The sequence below is a fragment of the Anabas testudineus genome, chromosome 6 (genome assembly GCF_900324465.2).
Source record: "Anabas testudineus chromosome 6, fAnaTes1.2, whole genome shotgun sequence".
In the NCBI taxonomy this organism is placed as follows: Eukaryota; Metazoa; Chordata; class Actinopteri; order Anabantiformes; family Anabantidae; genus Anabas; species Anabas testudineus.
This window is the reverse complement of record NC_046615.1, coordinates 14,396,213-14,417,610: the sequence shown is the minus strand read 5'-3', so window position 1 is coordinate 14,417,610 and position 21,398 is coordinate 14,396,213. Positions and strand designations below refer to the sequence as shown.

The following is a 21,398-nucleotide window of genomic DNA, read 5'->3' as shown; positions in this document are numbered from 1 at the left end:
GTGACGTGCTCGTTCAGGAGCGTAAACCGTCGGTTGGACTCTCCTCTGATTGGTTGCCAGTGAATGTTTACGGAAGTAGGTGTCGTTCGCGGAAGCGCTGCACGACAGCTTGTCGGCCTGTTCGTGGTGATTTGTTAATATGCAGACAGAAGACCACGTTCCTTATGTGAAAGACGATCAGCAGAAATCTTGCGGGAAAATGCAGGTTCTTGTTGGCGTTACGGGAAGCGTCGCAGCCTTGAAACTTCCTCTTTTGGTCTCACAGCTTCGTCTCCTCCCAGGGGTTAGCTGCTTCATGTTAATTTTTTAATTCAGTCACTTCTGTCTGTTTACGTTATACCCATACACAAAGTTTTGGCTCATGTGCATACTCAAAATTGTTTCTCTACCCAGCACGGTGTCAAGCTCACCTTAACCACAAGGTGGAGTAGGTGTTTTAGCTGTTAGGTACACACAAAAAATAATGTGTCTGCATATCGTGCAAGTCTTAAAACCATAGACTTCTATTTCCTCAAAAAGGTCTAGCAAAAAAAAAAAAAAAAAACCCAAAAAAAGTCTTAAATGTCTATCAGTGCTATCAGTGGACTGACATCTATTAGATGGTCATTAAAAATATATACGAATGTGATTTAAATATAGAAGTGAGACTGCAGCAACAGTAGATTGTGCTGTAGGTTGTTGGTAGCACGCAATGTAACTACTGCCAGCTACAGTAGACAGGAAGCACACTGTCTTTATAAACAAAATGGTTTTACTTAATAAATGAATGTATTCATCTGTTTGCATTAATTGAATTAATTATTATTAGGAAACCACTGACAATTATACAATGAGCCTTCTAAGATTATGATCCCTACCATTTAATGATAAGATCTAGAACTGGTATTTACATCACTTTTCTCCATTTTCTCAATTCAATTTCTCTGAATTTATTGGCCATATAAATTAAAACAGGTATTTAATTTGTTATTAAGATAATTTTTATTTAACCTGCAGTACTGTTATTTTTACTCTTAAACATAGTTGTTTTCATCTAAAGCTTCACAAAGTACAGCAGGGTTAAATTAAGAGTGGCTTTAGCCAATTCACAAAGATTCTACATAAATGAAAACCCTAACGATTCATTAAAAGTGAAAAATTAAGTGCAAACAAAGGTGACAGAGAAGAGGGTATGACAAAGTGTCTGCTGCACAAAAAATCTTTTTGTGTCACATAAAACAAACACAGGTTTATATGTATTATTGCACTACTATACAGCTTGCAGCTGTGCTGTATTTGCTTAGCAATGCAAATATATTCTACTATAAAAACAAATTCAGAATAGTATTTGTAATAGCTGATGGCTCACTCTATACGCAGAAGTATTTGTTCTGACTAGCATGTCCAACTACAAATATGAGTTGAAATGAAATCTCTGGTTATTCCAAAGGTATATTTGGATTAGGATGACGATCCAGGTAGCCCGAGGATGTAATATCAACCAATAAATCAGTGTAATCTCCACAAAACTGCTGTCATGTTGTTAATAGCAATAGCACTGGCAGTGATAATATAAGGTAAAACTATAGTAGACTATTCAGTCATGTTTCTTCAACATATGTATCTACTATTAACTTTTTTTTTGTAACTGCAGAGGTCTTGTCTTGGCAACAACTACTTTAGAAGATATTGTTAATTGTTATGTTAATTGCACAAAGTAAACAATCAAAAGTCAAAACTACATGCCAAGTGCAAGCTGTATACATCTAACCACCAGTTCTTGCTAAGGTGTGTGAAAGTGTAGGATGCATAAAACATAAGATAACAATCAGTGACTTGCCATTTGTAGGCGTCTCTTCTTCATTTTCCATCTCCTCAGCACTGTAGAAAAAAACAAAACTGCTTAAAAATAACTGTAAATGTCATTGTCTTATTTTATGGGTTAGGTGGAAGTAAAAGTGGTCACTACAGAGCATGCCAAGCACTTCTACAATCCTGAAGAGGTTTCAGTAGAAATCTACAGTGACAAGGATGAGTGGGAGGTAAAAATGACCTTGTCAAATTTCATAGTGAGCCATTGTTGTTATAATAATAGGTGTATTTGTATTAACATATTGCATTATATAACTGGTACACCAAACAGTCAATTTTAAGTGATTTTCATGGTCTTAAAATTAATAAGTGAAAGAATGCCATTGTCACTTGATAACTTTCCAGGTGCTGAGCTCATGAATATGCTGAAACATAAAAACATGGTCAAGGGCCAGAAAAGATTGAGAAACCTTGGTTTAATGTGTCATGTATTCCAGAAAGGAAACAAGTGTCCCATTGGTTGTGTGCCTAAAGTCATGTCTCTCTTTTAGCTGTGGAAAAAGAGATCTGACCCTGTGCTACATATTGAGTTAAGGCGCTGGGCAGATCTATTTGTTATTGCCCCTCTAGATGCCAATACTCTTGGAAAGATTGCTAGTGGCATTTGTGACAATCTGCTGGTAAGAACAAGAAATTATTATCTGATTACCCACACATTGTTATGGCAAATAAGAAATTACTACACAATTTTTCTGAAAATTTTTCCAAGCTGATTAGTATTTGTTATGTTGTTATTGTTAGACATGTGTGGTAAGAGCCTGGGACACCAGTCGTCCTCTCCTCTTCTGCCCTGCAATGAATACAGCTATGTGGCAGCATCCTATTACAGCCCAGCAGATATCCAGGCTGAAAGAGTTTGGATATGTGGAAATTCCCTGCATTGCTAAGAAGCTAGTGTGTGGTGATGAAGGTAAGTTTTTAAAATAGGAAGATGATATGATCTCAAAATGCAAGGTCCTGGAAGTTTGACCATAACAATTAGAAATAATTTTAAATATAAGCAGTGACCTGACTAATTGTAGTATTAGTTATTTCCATTAGATATAACTACATTATGCACTAATATGACTACAATTTATCTTTTCCATTTAAATTTTATTGTCACTATAGCAGTGTTTTAGTATGCAAGTCAATTAAGAGCAAATACTTTACATTAAATGGCATGTAAATCATATTAAAGTGCAACAAAAGATGAGATAAATACAAGACAGGCCAGACTTGTTATAAATTTGACAGTGGGTTGGAATGCAGAAAACCATTGGTGCTAAAGTTGAAGCTTGAATTCCTCAACTGTAGAGAGTGGTGAAACAAGCAAATTCACGTACTACCCTTCATTCTGTAATAACAAAGGGCACTTCCTGTGGAGATGGCCCCAGTTTCAGAACAAACCTATCTACTGAGCAGAAGACTGCATGAATCAAAGGAAACAGCCAACGGCAGCAGTGTGGGAGGTCATATCAACCTCAGCTCAGGGTGCTTTGTACTAAGAGACACTGACATACTATGCTGCCAACATATCATTTGCATGTCCTCTGCAGCATGACCGAATATATTTCAGATAAGAAACATATTTTAGATCAGTAATGCGTTCACTCTGTGATACCCCACTTTGGCAGAACATATCATCATATGCTGTGGACACCTGTCAAACGTTGTACAAGCACTTCTAATGTAATAATGTCTGGCAGTACAGAGTTCATGTGTGTTAAAAGTTAAAGTTAAATTTAGGTTTTAAAAATTTGTGTGATATTACACCTTCATAGATTCTAGAGTAAAAGGTATATGTATGTGTATTCATAACATGTTCAGTGGGTCAGTTTTCTTGTGCTTTTAATTAGAACATGCTAAAGAGATTTTGATTGTGCACTTATATAGTCATTCTTCAAACATGTATACAGATTCCTACTTCCTTTATTCTGTTCCTATCAAATTAAAACGTTGTTGGCCTAAAGGGGTAAACTGGGGAATTGTTTATCATAGACTTTAATAGCATATGACAGTTTGATCATGAGCTGAAAATACTAATAGTGTTTATTTACAACTCAGTCAAGAAATGACTGTTATGCAAACAAGGTGCAGCAGAAAACAAATTGCTGTTGCGAATATTGCTTTGAAGAGAATAAGCATCTAGGAAAGTGAATCTTCAAGGAGATAAACAGGCTGTGCTTTTTCACTTTATGTCCTGTTTTGTAAACAACTTACTTTCTTATATGTGTAATATTGGTGAGATGAAGTTCAGTAATAAATGTGTTGCAGGCACAAAACATCAAAACACCTAAACCTGCTTATATTTTCAAAATACAAGTAATACAATTAAGTCACTCAGTGACTCATCAGATAAATAAACATTCAAGGTAATTATCAAATCACAGATTTAACTTCTATTGCATGATTGAAGACTCAACGTTTCTGGAAATTGGGTTTATTGTTATGCAAAAAGGAGAATATATTTTTTAAACTGCATTAATGTGTGTGGAGAAGGTTTACAGTATCTTACATGGTCATTTGTTTCATTGCTTCTAGGCCACTGATTGATAATATATTCTTCCCAGCAGAAGGTGTTTGTGTAACACACATACATTTTTACTTGCAGGTAAAGGCGCAATGGCAGAGGTATCAACTATTGTCAGTGTGGTCAAACAGCATCTTCAGGAACCAGTTAAGTCTTCTTAGAAAACATGAATGACACATTGTACTGTACAGCTGGTGCCAAAGATCAACAGAAAATAAACCTGATGACATCCAAATTATTATGTGTCTGAACCTTCAAGGACCTACACACCCATGGTAAACTCACATAATTGCTGTCACCTATTTTACCTAATAACTCAACATCTTTGGATTGTGTGGGTGTGTCCAGACTGTCATTGATTGGCATCTCCCTGTGTCTTCTGTTGGTTTTGTTCCACCTGTCAGGGCAGCATAATATGCACCTTCACCATTTGTATCAGGACTGATGATTCATAAGCTCCTGTAATTCCTAACCTACTGTAGCTTTGAAGAAGCTCAGCGTCGGCGGTTTAATCAACCAGAATCTGAAGGCACTACCAGCCGCTACTAGAGCCAAATTTTAAACAAGTTGATGCTAGTTTTTACACTCACATGACTGATGAGTCATTAGAGAGCTAATTCCTATAAGCTGACTAATTCATTGAATCTGCTTGTTGTTTTTCCACAATGATGCATTAACTCCAAAAGTAGATTGAAAAGTATAATGAGATATTTCTGTTGTTTACAAAGTAGCATTTCATTGGCGACATGCTGATATGTTTTAAAATGGACTCCACACACTGACAAATCAGTTTTTGTCTACGCTTGTATAAATATCTGTTACTCTGAAATTGTGTGTGTGTAGTGTGTGGTCACTGCGCTGTACATGTCTTCCTTGTCCTTTTCCTTAATGGAGGTTGGCAAACAAGAGGTGCATTACTGCCAAAATCTTGAATAGAATGAGGTTGAATGGATAAATGGTTTCACAAACCTGTTTAAGAATGCGCTCCACTTGTCTTTTAATGGAAAAGCAAGCGAAAAAAGCTAATACAAAGTAGCATTTTAGTTGAGGGAAGAACAGTACACCTGCTTAAGAAGTAAGTCAAGGTTTCAGCATGTGCTTAAAGAATGAGACTGTAGGTTGAACAAACCATGGTTATCAAGTCATCAATTTTAATATGAACATTCTTCTGATTTACATCAGTAGATATTGTCACAGTACCTATGGGGTTAATTATGTGAGACAAAGCAGTGGAAATTCTTTTCCCACATGGCAGTTTAACACCGTGACTTTTCTGCAGCAGCATACAACAAAACTGTCAGATGGGATATGAATGACTCAGAGGTACAAGTGCTCTTGTACTCAAAACTCTTATTTCAGCACTCTTACTTGTGCAGATAAAATCATGCATTACAATACAATTTCGGAAAATAACTTCTTAAGCAAGACCAAAGAAAAGTAGATGTGCTTTTCACAGTGCTGTTATTGGTCAATCCATTAAAGGTCAAAAGTGATGAAACCCATTGTTCACATAAGTGTTAGACATGTTTATCTTGATGAAAACCATCCATCTCCTACCAAAGTGAAAAGTACCAGTCTGGATTGTGTTAAGAGAGACCGACGAGAAGGTCGAACTACAGCAGACAATGGTTTGTTTATGTTGCATTAGTGAGAAGTGAGAAGAAGCAGACTGTAACAGCTGTCTGACTTTTAATAAACTGAAAGGAACTGAACCTTATAGGTGGTAATTTTGGACATATGTCTCCTCTGCAACATTATTACGTTGGACAAGAAGGACGGAGGATTTCAGTCTATACCTGAGAGAGCTCAGGAGATATAAATACTCAAACATTGTCATCCACAGTCCAAAGACAGCAACAACTTGCTGCAAAGGAGGTTCATAATTGCAAAATGTCTAGATACGTGCAATCTGTAATCTTTAAAATTTTTCTTTCTCTTAGTCACGCTCATTTTATTATTTTATAAACTCATTATTTTTATTATGTTGTCATAAAATATTCCAAAGCACTGATATGTCTCTTCCGTGTCAGAGTGAATCCGTTTCTAACCTGCACATAAACATTCTGTTTTTCTGGGCTGTTGAGATATATTTCATATCTTAGTGTATCTCTGTTCTCACCTAATCCAAAAGAGGCGGGAGAAATTTGGTTTGCAAATAACCAGGGGCTTTATTACTGTTGAGCTGTCGAGGTTGCAGCACATGGAGCCATGTGAATGGCTCCCCAAATGAAAAGCATCCTTCCCTGGGCCATAACTTGTCCTGCTGCTATTGGCTGCTGTGCGATTCTGTTAATAAGGCCAGAGGCACATTACATCAGCCATACCGACGAGGGGAGTGTCGTTGAGGCCTTGATAGCGCTGCGGGGGAGTGTGCAGCCTGCAGATGCGCCTACTGGGAATTAACACACTGTTCTCACAGCAATGGACATATCACCAAAACTTCTGTTGCAAATTCAACAAATAATTCTGTCTAACATAAATACTAGATACTATGAAAGTCTACAGCCAACATTCTTCACCATCTTACCTGGTTTCCCATGATTAGCTGACTTTCTTATCACTGACTAATAATTATAATTATAATATCAAACTCAACTTAAATATCTCATATATTTTAAAATCCATCTTTACACCCTCAGATATAGGTAACTTCATTTATTCAAGCTCTGATAATGGAATAGTCTTATTGAGATGTATGCATGTTTTATAGAATAGTATTTTAAAAACTCAACAATAATAAATCTCAAACGGGTTCTGCCAAGCTGGTTCATCCATTATCAGACAATACAGCTTAGGTAGGTGTTGGAGTAGTTAAAAGGTTTAACTGAGAGAAGAGAGTTTACACTGCTGATATGACTGAAACTGAACACCTATCAGACAGCACCAAGTTTTGATATTCAGTGAATTTAAATGGAGACAACCAATAATTCTTACAAATAAGAACTCTCTCATAGTCTATAGAGATCATATCATATTCTTTTTTCCTCAGTAGTATAAATGACTATGCTTTTGAATGAACTACTTAAATGTGCAATGAGAGACCTAACTTAATATGCAAAAACACTTGTTTATTTTGAACCATGGTAACAGTAGAAAGCTGCAGTGGACTGACTCTGAACATTATGTGTATCCTCAGATTGCCAGTCAGCTAAACTGCACTATGCATACTTTTCATAGCGTGTATTATTTATGCTATACAGACATGAGATGATAAATGTGCACCACTACATTGCTCTCTGTGTCAATATGTGTGCGTGTTCAGGTGCACATGCATCCTGTGTGTCTGATGCAACTTGGGCACTCTCTAGGCTCATGCAGTTTCTGGCCTCTGGGAATGTTCAGCAGTGTTTCATCAGAAACTGCATCCTGAGAGATCACCTGCTCTGCTCCCTGTGTCACCACAGCTCTCTTTATTGACGCTCACATGTTTAAAAGTGGTAAACACCTTGTGGATTCACTCACATAGTTTGCACTGAAGCAATTCTCTTGCACAATGTCTCCCATTTTGTTCTTTATACTGCACAATTACAATATGTGTACTTCATATATACATTGTATGTTATGTGCAAATGTGCAAAACAATTAGAAATATTATGGGAATATGAGTACACTGACTTCTACATGCCCCTAAAAATGTTTCGCAAAAATGATGTACAACCCTTTGTTTTGGGTTGGTGCCCTTTCCTCATTCCTTTTCTTTTTATTTTTTTATTACATGTCTCCAGGATACAATCCATGTTGACAGCTCCAGGGAAAGACAAACTCTTCTCTTAGATAATTTGTTAACCTTAAAAATTGTTATAATGATCTGCTAATTGTTTGCTAAGAATTATTGTGTGTATATTTAAGATATTCAACAGAAGGAAGTTTCCTGGAGGGAAATAACCTTTTACAGTACTGACATCAGTGCAGCTGTTAACAGTAAATATTTGTCATAGTATCAGGAAATAAAGGGTAGAAGCTAACTTTAAATGTAAAAGATAATCAAATAGTCTTTTCTATCTGTATAATCATTTACTGACTCGGCTACAACCAACGGCTAACCTTTTACAAAAGTTCTTTGCCCTTTGGCTACACTTTGCTCTGTTTGAAAGCTGCACCATTTGTCTCTGTTTATTTGCTTTTCCAGTTTGTTTCGACCAGCTGACTTCAGGTAACTACTGTATGTCTTTAAATGCATCCTTTTACCGTCTATGTTTGAACGTTTGTGTTTCTGGACCCATATGGCACATTGCTTGCCCCTTGATGCCTTGTGTTGGTTAACCTTAAGCTATAATGCCATGGTAACTGGAAATAGGGGAGATGTGAGAGCATCTCCATGGGGAAAACGCACAGCCTCCTTGCCTCAGTCAAACCCCTTGACGAGCATCTCTTTACCTGTGAGACCACAGGGACTGATGGAAGCTACTAACTTGTCTAGACTAAACTGTGACAGCCCCATGGGGTCGAACAAATTAGCCTCCAACTCACAGGTGAAGGACTGGTATGATGCAAGTGCAACAAGAAATGAGCTGTGAGACATGACAAGAGTTCAATTCATTCATTCTGGGTGCAGATGTCCTTTTAGAGAAGTGAACAGCTTTAAAGTGGATTTTTAGAAGTATCATTAATACTTTTGTTTTGCTGTTTATCATTGAACAGCACTATACCTGTGTGCAAATGATCCTGTCTCATAGACAAACCAACCATGTTTTCTTCAAGGGAAACTTCTGATTATGCTGTCACCAAATTAAAAGGACATAATGTTTCATTCTTTAGCCTGTATTTTAGAATATCAACTGTGTACTTGAATGTGAAACTGCAGTGGGATCACTTCAAGTCAGGAGTTCTTAAAAGTACTTCTTGAAGAAGGAAAAACCTGATGAATGCATAAGACTTTCTAAAACCTCAACCTCATTTCAACTGGGCGAAATGATGATGGTATCAGACGCTATTTCTGGCGAGAATAGGGACCGAAATTCTGGGAACAACGAAGTAGTAATGAGTGAGGACTGAGTCACATTTTCGTTATCTGTCGAGGAATGAAAAAAAACAAAAAAAACAACATGGCTAAGTTCGTTTGAGGTGGCATCGGCCGCCAGCTGGCAGTGGGGTATTAGGACACAGCCAATAAAGGTAAGACAGTCACCAGCGGGAAAACATCACATGCAAAAAACACAGGCCGTGGTTAGACAGAAGGGGGTGACTCCGCCTATTGATCAAAGACCATCCTCCTCCCTTTTGTCTTCTCTTCAGTTTGTTAACTTCTCTAAAAGCCGCGTGGACAGCGGGCGAGCAGCGCAGGGCCGCCTTTCAGTGCCGTGGGATTTTGGCGCATCTGGACTGACGAGCAGAGAGGAGCTGTCCCCCCCTCCTCCTCCTCCTCCTCCTCTCCGTGCGCTGGAGTTGGGTTTCATGGAGTCTCTGTGGAAGTTATTTATTGTCGTCACAGCAACGAGGTAAGCAACTTATTTACTGTTAAGTCTTCAAATGTCCAAATGACGGACACACACACAGACGCAGCGGAAAGAGGAAGGCGAGGAGCGACTAACCGGAGCAAACGCGCGACCGTTGTCCTCCAGGAAAGCTGAAAACACTGTGAAACTGTTTTCATATTGGCCAAGCAAAGCACTGCGCCCATTGTGCGTACCTGAAACGGCGTTGTTTTTGCCCACAGCGTGGTTTCACCTTTTCCGTGGTTTCCGACGCTTTCGCAGCATGTATGGAAATTGCTCGCACTCTTGTTTGGCAGCCGGGCTTTTACGCGTACATCATTTTCATATCATTTGCGTCTTATTCATTTGAACGGGCTGTTTCAAGTAGACAGGACAACAACGCCGTGCGTTTTTAATGCCACCCATGACAGACAAACGTGCCAAACACCCCTCGGACCTGTAACCGTGCTGGCTGTCAAAAGAAAACGAGAAGAAGCCTCACAGCGCACTGTTAAGTTCCGTTTTTGTGCCAGGACGCGAGTCTCTTCTGTTGTTACTCTGAGACCAGCAAGCGGAAATTGGTGTTTTTCTTTTCGTGTCATGCGAACTTGCCGAGAACATGTAGTTGTTCTTGGAACTGGATCTGGATTAAGATCGTATGACTTTTTGAATTGTTGCATTTGCGTCGTCACATCCAACATCGTCATAATCCTCGTTTAGGTTGTTCTGACATCACTGGTCATTGCGCTGCGTCTGACCCCTGACTGCTATTAACCCATTTTAGCCAGTTTTGGATTCTCTTTATTTAGTATTGCTGTGGATTTGATGTAGTTCTTAATGTTCTTGATGAACAGCTGTAAACAGGCAAAAAGGCGGCATGTTTTGTTTAAAATCTCGAATCGTCTCGACATGACAGGTCAACTAGCTGTCAGATAAATGATTAAGAACTTCACATGCTGCTGCTTTTTCCCTCGTGGTTTGGGGATCAGCCCGACTGTGCAGACAGTTTACTTTCGGAAGTCACACTCTCATCACCCTTGCCCTACAGATCTGGGAGTGCGCGCACACACACACACACACACACACACACACACACACACACACACACACACACACACACACAACCAATGCTCACAAGAGAACTATGAAGCAGTAATTTGAACAAAGGGAATTAAAGACGTACACATGTTAGTCTTTATCACTTTGTGGGGTGTTACATACATTACAGTCATTTCCTGGAGACTTATCCAAGCCTCAACCATAACCGCTACTTTCATAACCCTGACCCTTATCTCACCTTAAAGCAAGTCCTCACTGTTCAGAGACGCTCGTCCCCACCATGTGAGTGTGCAAACTGGTTTTGGTCCGCACAGTGTAAATAATACAGGGCACACAAATCTTATTACAGTTGTGAGAACACTCATTGACATAATGAAGCCTCTAAATCCCTTAACCTAACAACTTATTTTAGGATAAGACTAAATTAATCCTGAGGAAATCCAGTCTTTTTAACCTCAAACAACAACATGTTAAAGTTGTGTGGACCTGCCACAGTCTCTCCCCCCCCCCCCACATAATGCCAAAATGTCTCCACAACCCTTGGTGTCCAACGTAAATGTGTCCACACAATCAAAGAGAGACATGTACACAGTATAAATACACACTTCAGAATGTGGCTTTCTGTCAGTTGAAAACACCTCTGCACCATTTCCTCCATACACATAAACCCCTTTTCATCTTGCTATATGCAGATAAGCCATCGCGCTGTACTTTTCTGAAAGGTGTCAACAGGATGAACTGATAACATCTGTCAGTACTGTGGGGCTGCGTGAGCCTGGATTGGACATTAATAATGAGCCCCGGGTGTTAAAAATATTGAGATTTTTTTTCACAAAACCTACCATGGTCCACAGATATGTCATAGATGTTATCACAAGTGTTTCATTTATATATGGTTTGTTAGACGTATGAGCTCATTGGATCTGATACAATACAACTGTTTCAACTCATCAAGGCACGTGTTCTGCTTAAAATTGGTCTGCTTGTCAAAAACACGCACTATTACCTGTTAGTTTTAAGGAGTAAAGTAGTAAATTCAGTAATAGAAATAACCCTGAATATTTTTGGCCTTGCCAGTTAATGCAAATGCTTGTGTTTGCAGAGTTATGAATTTATAATGAAATGAGGTCATATTTTATTATTTCTAGTGTCACATTGTGCTGTGCACATATGCTGCCTTCATTTTAATTATTTAAATTAAAGCATGTATTAATATTACCATTAAAGGAGTAAATGATCAGTTTGCCACGTGTGTGTCTGTCTCTGTGTGTGTATAAAACTGTAGATGGATCTGAATAGATCTAGTGGCCCCTTCACCTCACCTCAAAAGATCCCAGGCTAAGCTTTTCAGCTTTGTGGTTTCACAATGGTGAAAAGACCAAACAACCAGCTCAGCAGTTTCACTAAAACAGAAGTCTTCACAAACCTTAAACTCTAAAAAAATAAATCGATAAATAAATAAATCTTGGACTTGCACCTTATGAAACCAAAACATTTCTACCTATTGCACTTTTCTCCTTGGCTTAGATATTTTTACCTTTAACTCACTTTTAGGTCACTTTTTATACAAGCATGTGTCAAATGACTTAATGTAAACAATCACTTGATCAATCCATGTAAATCAACAGAAAATTTAACAGCAACTGTTATGATACTTGATCAATCATTTAATTGCGTCTTTGCTCTGCAAAGCTGCACATTCTCTGGTTCCGACCTTCAAGTTATAAGGAGTTTGATATTTTTCTGTCTTTTATAACGGCAAAGAAATTTAAAGACGTTCTGGTACACTTTTAAGAAACTGTAACATGCATTTTTCAAAACTATTAATGGGTATATTAATTGATAGTAATTATCAGTTGCAGTGCTAAAAATGCATCCTATATCCCTCATACTCATTTGATCTCCATATCGAAACAATTTTCTTTTAGAGTGCAAATTCAAATAATGTACGTTTATACTTTTAACAAAAACTACATGTTCATATTTTGAGAAGCAGAGCAACAGATTGTTTGTGAACAAGTTGTGATGGTTCACAGACCATCTGGGTATAAATATTGGTGTTAACCCAAATTCCTTGACCACACAGTGTTTTGACGGTAGTCTATTTTTTACAGTGCTTTAATAGGCCACACGTGCTGCATCGTTTAACACATGACACCAGGGTCAGAACAAGAGCATAAGCTTAAGACAACAGGCAATAGAGGGAATACTTTAGATTATTAGGTTCTTATTCTATACTTCCATATCTTAGGTCAACATGTTACATTTATATTTGTGATTTATTTTTTTAGAAAGTCAGTAGATTAACTGAAAAGGAAAATGGTAGTTAGATCACCTCTACATTAGAGAAGTGGATGAAAAAGGAACTATGGTATGACTGAGGGCTATGAAAATGCAGAATAGAAACTGTCCGCTGTGCTGTTGGGTCTCAAGACATAAATGAACTTTAAAAAAATCTTGCATTTATACTCCATGAAACTGACACAGCTCTTTCTAGAGCACTTTACTTTAAAATTCGTCTCCTTGGCTAAGATATTTGCTTGTGTCGCAGAAATTTCTCCTCCTTCTCTAAATATTATAAAATCTTAGTAGACTTCAAGGAAGGACTCGGTGTGATGAACCATCTCACTTTAATACATGCCAGCATGGATAAAACACCACAATCATTTAAAATGTCTTCTCTCCTGCATCTCTCCAACCCTCTTACTTATACTTCACAGGGCCCCCTCACATGACATTCCTGCTGAACAATATATATGTGTACCATATGGAAAACATAATTTTCCCTTCCCATAGGTTGACTGTTTAGGCCATTAGTGTCACTACAGTCCTTTTGTTGATCACTTTTTTTACAACCTTGTGACCCAAGGGCCATCCCTCTCCTTGTCCTATTTAGTATCTATTGCATTCTTTTAAACTTAAGTTGCTCTATTCTTCCACGCTTGCTTTGTACCTCACTTTTAAGTCGCTTTGGATAAGCGCATCTGCCAAATAACTTAATGTAAATAAATACAAGAGGAGAAGTACCTATCTGATCAGGTGATAGGTTCTGGCCTGAAAAAAGCTATACCAAATGTCTATGATGCAACAGTGATGACACATTCTGACTTTGGAAATTAGCCATAACAAGACCATAACACATCAAATATGACTCAAATATATTAATCATTCAGTCAAATTGTAATTCTTATATTTGCACACACGTTGTTATGCTATGATACAGTTTCCAGTATCACAGCATACAGTGGTATGCTGTGATACTGGAAACTGGAACCATGAGAACTAGTGTTGTCATTCCTAGCATTCACTCGTTCACCAAAGCACCTTGCATTAAGTTAAGAATCCAAAGATCAAAATCCCAGATACCTCAGATTGTTACTTCTTTGCTACTTGTTGCATTTCACCAGTGCGCATTGGCTGATAAGAGTGTATGTGACATACTATACAAACCATAAGATCTGTCAAGGGTGAGAAAATGCCGAAGGTTAGTTCCTATCTAATGATGACTTATTTATCCGTGCAAAGTGATTATTTAGTTTATTCTGCTGTTTGATATGTGGTGTGTGAGTTTATTCAAGCTAATTAAAATGGTGACTCTATGAAATATTGCATAGAATTCTATTTGATTGACAGTGTTTAATTGTTGGTTTTATTTTCAGGTCTGAGGCCATAACAGTGCAACATCATAGCAAAGTTACTAGATGATGAGCAACAAGTCGATGCAGAACCACATTGACCCAGTGTTGAGAAACAAGATGCCATTATTCGATGGAACCGTAGTATCCACAGGACTGTCAAAGCCACAGAATATGTCTGGTTTCTTGGGTAAGCAGACATTGCAGTACAATGGGGCTTACTTTGCTTATGACCCCAGAGGAAAGGACAGAGCTAGATTCACTCCTCCTTGGAGTAACTCAAAGACATCTGTGCTGGATGGCAGAACTCCTGTGAGTCACCTCACTGGCATGGAGGGACAAAACCACATAATTTACAGGCAAGACAGCAATTCTACAAAGGAAGGCCACTCTCATTCCTCCACTCTGTGTCACACCCAAGTGAAACAGGGCTTTACCTTATACACAAAAAGTCCTGGGGTAAGCAGTCCTACTGCTGCTACATCAGTGACTGTTCGAAAACAAAAAACTGGTGGTGAGAGTTCATCTCCTCCATCTGAAAACTCTGTTTACTTAGCGATTCCTAAGCCAGTTTATGGACATAACCCTTGCTGCAATGAACTTGGTTGTGTGATAGGACAGCGATACATGATTGAGCATAGCTCTCCAAGGATACCACACACGGTTTATGATCATGATTGGATGCAAACTGATGCTCCCTATGCTGACAGACCAATTCAGAGGAAGGCACAAGACACTCTGCTGCAACAGAGAGGTTTACAGTTTGAGCACAGTGCAGAACAAATCAAGAGGATGACCATGGAGACATACAGCCCGAGTAGAGCAAGGACTTTTCCCACTATGATTGACCCAAACTACAGCAGTTACCCCTGCACCCCAACTCGAACACTTTTTGGTTCTTTAAGTGAGCAAAGCCAATGCATACAGACTCCTCCAAGAGGCTACCCTAGCTTATACCCCTCCCATTCTACATATGAGAATATGACCTCAGAGCTTTATCAGGAATGTTCTCCCATGTCCAAATATGGACAGCTAACACAGCACCCAATGTTTTACTACCCCCAGGCAAATGTGGAGGTAGAAAACAGAACACAGTGTAAAGATATTAGCAGTAAGCAGAGAGAAGATGTCCCTGTTATTCTTAAACATACAATCTCAAACCCCCGGGAGCATTTCATTGTGCCTCAATCACTTCATGGTGAAATTCCTTTGCCTACTGCTGAAACATTGCCAAATCATCCCTTTATGCGGGGTTTTGACTATCCATGTTATGCAGTGCCTAGATTTCATTTAAATGCAAGTCACATCAGACATCCCCAAAAAACACAACATGCATCGCCTGGGTTTCACTCTAATCGTGTAAACGCTTCCCCATCCAGGCAACATATGGATCACCCTATAGCCTCTGCAGCCAGTCTGCATAAGGAAAAACCCAGCACTGGCCTGCATGTCGACAAAGCACACACTTCCTCACCATTCTTATCTGTGGGCCAAACAAGTCCTGCCAGACGTACAAGCCAATCTGGCATTTCACCACCAAGCATACAAATGAAAAGATTTTTTTCTCCACTCACCAGCCTACATGTAGACAGGCCCATCCTTCCACCAGCTGGTTTGAACATGGACAGACTTATTGACTATAATCGTTGTGAAGCCCACATTACATGCCCAAAAGGCCTTCCTGTTTCCCCTGCAGCATGGCAGCCCCGGTCACCTAGTCACTGTTCAGATGGCGTCCTAACAATTGCAACTAATGGTGCAAATGTCAGAAGAACAATTTATTCCCCTGCGGTTTCAACAGGAAATAAAGACAATGGCCCTGTGTCCAATTCAGGCAACACTGTTGTTAAAGGGTGCCTGAAGAGAAGTATTTCTCACTTGTCTCCACCCATCAATATAAAAGAAGAAGATGGAGATTTATGTGATGTTGAACTCATTAAGAAACGACGAAAGATGGAAGTGGAGTATGTCCAAGTAGGATCCAAAACTGACTCTCCCCCTATGCCAGTCATTGACAATGTCTTCAGTCTAGCCCCTTACCAAGCCTACCTGCAGGCCTCTGGAGTGTTATTTCCAGGCAGAGCACCTCAGAGAACAGTCCAGGTGTCTGAGCACCGCAAAGCCAAAACCAAGCCAGAAATCAAAGAGAAAAGGTCAGATCAAGATGAACAGCAGGCTGCTGAATCTCTAATTCCTCAAAAAAGCTGTCCAGATACCCCACCAGAGAAGCCTGTTGTAGAAATCTTTGAAGCCAAAACTATTAAAGTGGAAAAGGAAGAGCCATCAGACACTGACTCTGTAGAGACTCCTGTTAGTCAGGACTGCACCAAAATAGCGATCAAAAAAGACCCTGAAGACACTAGTACATCTGACAGTGAGCCCTTGTTGGTGATGATGTGTGAACCTGACGAACATGAAAGGAAACCTTTATTAGTGGATGACAATTCAGATGAGTCTAAATCTTCTGAGTTGACTGCACAGATAAAGTCAGCTTCTCAGGCTGATACAAACATAATGCACAAAGCGCGAACCCGAACCAGATCAGTTACTCCACCTCATCCTCCTGAGCCCAAAGTCAATTTCAAAAACATTCCTCCCCAATGTCTGAAACTTTCCACATACAAAATCATTCTCCCTGATACGAAGAATTCTAGCCCCATTACACCACCAGATAAGCCACCTTTACAGCCAATAACTGAATTCATACCAAAGATAGAGCTCCAAATGCCGGTCCGCAAGCACTTCCTAGAGCTACACCATTCCCTCTGCAACCTAGTATCCAAATCTGTGTCAGGCTCTTCAGAACAGGAGCTCAGAACCTGGTTGTCACAGCTGGATCTCACTGAACCTACATCTTTGTCAACCAAAGTCCAGAAAGTGTCCTGTTTGCTGGGTGTAAAAGCCAGAGAGGTGTGGCTCGATGAGGAGATGAAGCCAGCACTCCATAAGGTCCTTGAGAGATTGAGAGAATACACCATCCAGGAACGCTGTTGTTTTCCACACGTCATGCGGACAGGTGCAGTTTTCCTTCCCATGCTGGTAGTGAAGGAGCTGCTGTTTCCGACGGTCCAAGGCAGCTTCATTGACCAGGTCCTGCAGGAGCACAAAGTGGAGCTGCGGCCTACAACACTCTCGGAAGAGAAGATCCTCATCCAGCTTCATAAACGAGCCTGCTCCTCCCGGCTCAGGAGACTGATGTCTCTCAAACACCTGCCTGACATCTACGCAGATGTAGTCAACCTTTTCTATTACACTTGTGTCTGCAAACATCTGGGTGAGTGCATATTCACTTCAGAGTTACTGAGGTAGCATAATGATTAGCTGTAGTACAGTGAATGTTTTTCTTTTGTAAACAAAAGGAGGAAATGGGTATTTCACCAACATAATGATGGTCACTGTGTCACTGTTATCTTATTTTGGTCCTTAAAATATATCCGTTTTCCACATGGGTGTTTTTTTTTTTTTTTATTATTTAAACATTTTGTCTCTGTTGGTACTGTCAAGCAAGACAAATTAGAAGTGTTACAATACAATAAACAGCAGTTCTGTTAATTATCCTTGGACACTAGTACTTATTGTGCCAACACTGAAAAAAAGAAATGTTCATGAAGGAGACAGAAAATTAGGGGTTTATATACTTATATGTAAACCGATGGCTTTAAAAAAATGGTCTGCTGCAGTTGTCAGTGGTAAAACTGCTTATCTTCCAGTCTAGTACATTGGTCAATCACGACATTTGTTGTTGCTTGGATTTAGTTTTGGTTTTATGTACTGAAACATCTGTGATATGACATGACAGCCAAAGCCTTGCAGATTTTTGGAAATCCCCTTTGAGTAGATGGTGTGATTTACTGTATTATTCTTTCAGGTTTCATTATAAAGCATCATATTTTACCTGTATTATAGTTCCCCCTCAAAACAGTGTTTTCAAAGTCATATTTTTGCATTATTGGCCCTTTTGTAACGGATCTCAATAAAGAATAAATGTTCAATATAAAATTCATTTATTTTTTACAGAATCTACCTCACCTGATGTCCAAAAGAGAGTCCAGGTATATTTTTGTGTCCATCAATCTCACTATTCTTTGCTTTTTCTGATTAGAAAGCGGGAATCCTTTTGCTAATTTTCAGTAACTACTCACAAGAAGTTGCATGATTACATTATACTGGTTATTGGTGGGTGGAAGGCCGAGTGCTGAGCTGGGCTGTTGGTAAGAAAATGAAACTCCCCTCCATGATTTCATTAAATAGTATTAGTGGTTCTTACACAGTATAAAGACAAGCTGGTGTATCACATTACTGAGATGACAGCCTGCAGCACGCGGTGGGATTAAATTGTACTCTGGGCACTCTGAGTTGGAAAGAAGTTCAGGTTTTTCATTCAATAAATAGTTCTCTTTTCACCATCTTTGCTGTTCAGTCATAGAGTGAAGTGGGAATGACGGTAAGGTTCTATGTATTTTGGTACTAAATCTGGTGAAAAGACCAAAAGCAACAAGCGTAATCTGCCTTTAATATATTTTAATGTAGTATTACTACATTAAAATATAGAAATTTTGGTCTTTCCATGGGATTTATTGACGATAAGAAATAAAAGAATAGTACCAGATCTTAGTTTCCTGTTGTACTTTGTGGCCTTGAACAGCTAATATTTTATTTCACACGTAAATTTGCTAACCAAATTGGGCTTAATCGTATTTCTGTTCGCTGCTGACATTAACAGTTCACATGATTTAGGAGCACTTGACTTTGATATCTGAACATTTCCCTTGTGCTATCCTTGCCTCAGCGCTGTTTTATCCCTGACTGATAGCATCCCTTGTAGCAGCTGACTTTTTCCCAGCCTTCATGTTTACTCCCGCAGCCTTCTATTCTGTCTCTGCAGAAGGGGTGTTTCATGGTGGAGGATCAGGCTGTGCAATCACCACATCTGCTGATAGTAACAGAAAAGGTTCTCATTGTTTTCTGTGCTGAATAAGCACTGTGGAAGCATTGATTTGACAACTTGTATGGCGCTTTTGGACTTCCTGGCTGCTAGCTTGCTCTTCAGGAATCATTTGTTGGGAAACTTTTTTTTTTTTCTTTCCAGATATCCTGAACAGCCTTCTCTGACTTATTGTTCAGATGTTTAGTTTATCACTAAATCCATTCTATAAACTCTTTACTTTAACTTATTACTTCCCCACTTTGTCAGTAACCTATTTTTTGTATTATTTATACCATATGTTTGTATTTATTTTGTCTTCTCCTTGTTGTTTTATTCCCTGTGTTGCAGGATTAAATATGGATGATCCTAACAGAGAAAAGAGCAGTGAGGAGACAGTCATCTGCAGGAATACTGCAGACATCACTGCCTCACCGGCGTCACCATCTGAGTCACATCGACAGCAACACCCAGCGGATCAGGAAACAACAAAATCACAATTGAACAGGAACAGAACAAAAAGCAGAGTAAAGAGTAGCTCGAGGTACATGTTTCTGGACAACAGTTTGTCAGATGAGGAAGAGACTGTAAGTGCGGGCGTACTGAACACATTCATGAAAAAAAACTGCAGTGACCAGCAGTGTGAAGAGACTGAGAATAGAGGAAGTGGTCACATAGTTGCAGAGGAGGATTCTTCACTCATTCCACAAAGTGCAACATCGGAGAATTCATGGACGTGTCCTTTAACCTTAGACGAATTTCCTCCAAGTGATACAGAAACGGAGGAATCGTCCACTCTGCAGCCAGTTAGTCAGTCCTCAGGACCAGCCACAACTCCAGTTACATCGAAGAATTGTTCAGGTGTGATTCTCAAACTAAGGAGGATGTTTAGTGAAGGTCTTAAAAGGAAAAAGACCTGCTACCAAGCAATGCCCAACACAGAGACATTTCCCGATGTTTCCCTTACACAGACTGATGGGGAGGAAGAGGTGACCAGTGAGGGCCACCTTCACCAGACAGCCCCCAAAGTAACTCACAAGTGGCAGAGAACAGGAGGTTTTTCTCATGCCTTAAGACCCCTCAGCAGCTCCTCCAAAAGAAAACACAGATCACTCTTAAAGATCAAATACTGTCCCTACTTGTCTGCTTGCCACAGTGCTGAACACAGGAGGCGATGGGTCCTACGCTCGGCTGTCCAAAGGGCTCGGAGAGCCATGAGGTTTTACTACCCAGACCTGGTGGGAAAGAGGATTCACCATCTATATGAAGAAGATGACAAATCAGAAGTGTGGTACAGGGGAGAGGTGCTGCGTATCCATGAGGCTCACAGCAACCCTCTAAAGACTATATTTGAGGTGAGGTATGACAGCGAGCCAGAGTGGAAATACTACCTAGAACTGTTAATAGACTACAAAAAAGGCTGGCTCAAAATCGAAGACTAGCCAGTTTTATTTTTCGTCAAGTCAGAATGCAGTGACTGTCGTGAACTGGCTTGTGTACTGTTTTTTGCCAACTGTAGTTCATAGTTACTTGCAAATGCCAGATGAGCCCTGGGCATCTGTTTGGCCTCCTCAAGAATGAAGTTGGACTTGATTCTTGTTTTCTTTTTTGTTTTTTTGTATTGCATTGAGGCAAACTAACCATTGTCACTTGGGTGCAGTCTTCTCTATAGATGGACTGTGTAGACAATGTTCAGCTGGCTTATGTTATTTAAAAAAAAAAAAAAAAAAAAAAAGGTAAAGACTTTAATTGTAATCAGGTATAAGGTTGTGTATTTATTGTTTTTAAGTCACCATCTTAAAAAAAATGTAATTTGGCGTGAAGTTAGACTGGCTGATTTTCTTACTTTTTTTTTTTTGCTAGTAAGAATGAAGCCTTCAAATGTCATAAAGAGCATTTCAACACCAGCCACATGTACTTAAGTTTACAGAAACATGGGGAGGAACTTATGTCATCATAGCAGAGTGGTTTTTGATTATTTTCCTTTACTTCTTGTTTGTGCT

The 21,398-nt window shown here is 39.3% G+C and overlaps 2 protein-coding genes across 2 annotated transcripts; both read left to right on the top strand.

The window, feature by feature from the left end:
• Positions 1–65: 65 nt before the first annotated feature.
• ppcdc (phosphopantothenoylcysteine decarboxylase) lies at positions 66–4,601 on the top strand. The gene is made up of 5 exons (XM_026364535.1): positions 66–283; positions 1,926–2,021; positions 2,343–2,471; positions 2,593–2,761; positions 4,445–4,601. The coding sequence occupies exons 1-5, from the start codon at positions 140–142 to the stop codon at positions 4,522–4,524; spliced, it is 618 nt and encodes a 205-aa protein (XP_026220320.1). The 5' UTR covers positions 66–139; the 3' UTR covers positions 4,525–4,601.
• Positions 4,602–9,471: 4,870 nt separating this feature from the next.
• Positions 9,472–21,130, top strand: c6h15orf39 (chromosome 6 C15orf39 homolog). Its single transcript, XM_026365265.2, has 4 exons — positions 9,472–9,801; positions 14,496–17,745; positions 18,489–18,523; positions 19,747–21,130. The coding sequence occupies exons 2-4, from the start codon at positions 14,538–14,540 to the stop codon at positions 19,750–19,752; spliced, it is 3,249 nt and encodes a 1,082-aa protein (XP_026221050.1). The 5' UTR covers positions 9,472–9,801; positions 14,496–14,537; the 3' UTR covers positions 19,753–21,130.
• Positions 21,131–21,398: the final 268 nt, after the last annotated feature.

Bases quoted from the DNA above. Each gene is read 5' to 3' on its own strand.
- c6h15orf39 (XM_026365265.2), top strand. From the start codon at position 14,538: ATGATGAGCAACAAGTCGATGCAGAACCACATTGACCCAGTGTTGAGA. The intron at 17,746-18,488 runs GTGAGTGCATAT...TATTTTTTACAG, and splicing joins TTGTGTCTGCAAACATCTGG to AATCTACCTCACCTGATGTC.
- ppcdc (XM_026364535.1), top strand. From the start codon at position 140: ATGCAGACAGAAGACCACGTTCCTTATGTGAAAGACGATCAGCAGAAA. The intron at 284-1,925 runs GTTAGCTGCTTC...TTTATGGGTTAG, and splicing joins AGCTTCGTCTCCTCCCAGGG to GTGGAAGTAAAAGTGGTCAC. The intron at 2,472-2,592 runs GTAAGAACAAGA...TGTTATTGTTAG, and splicing joins GCATTTGTGACAATCTGCTG to ACATGTGTGGTAAGAGCCTG.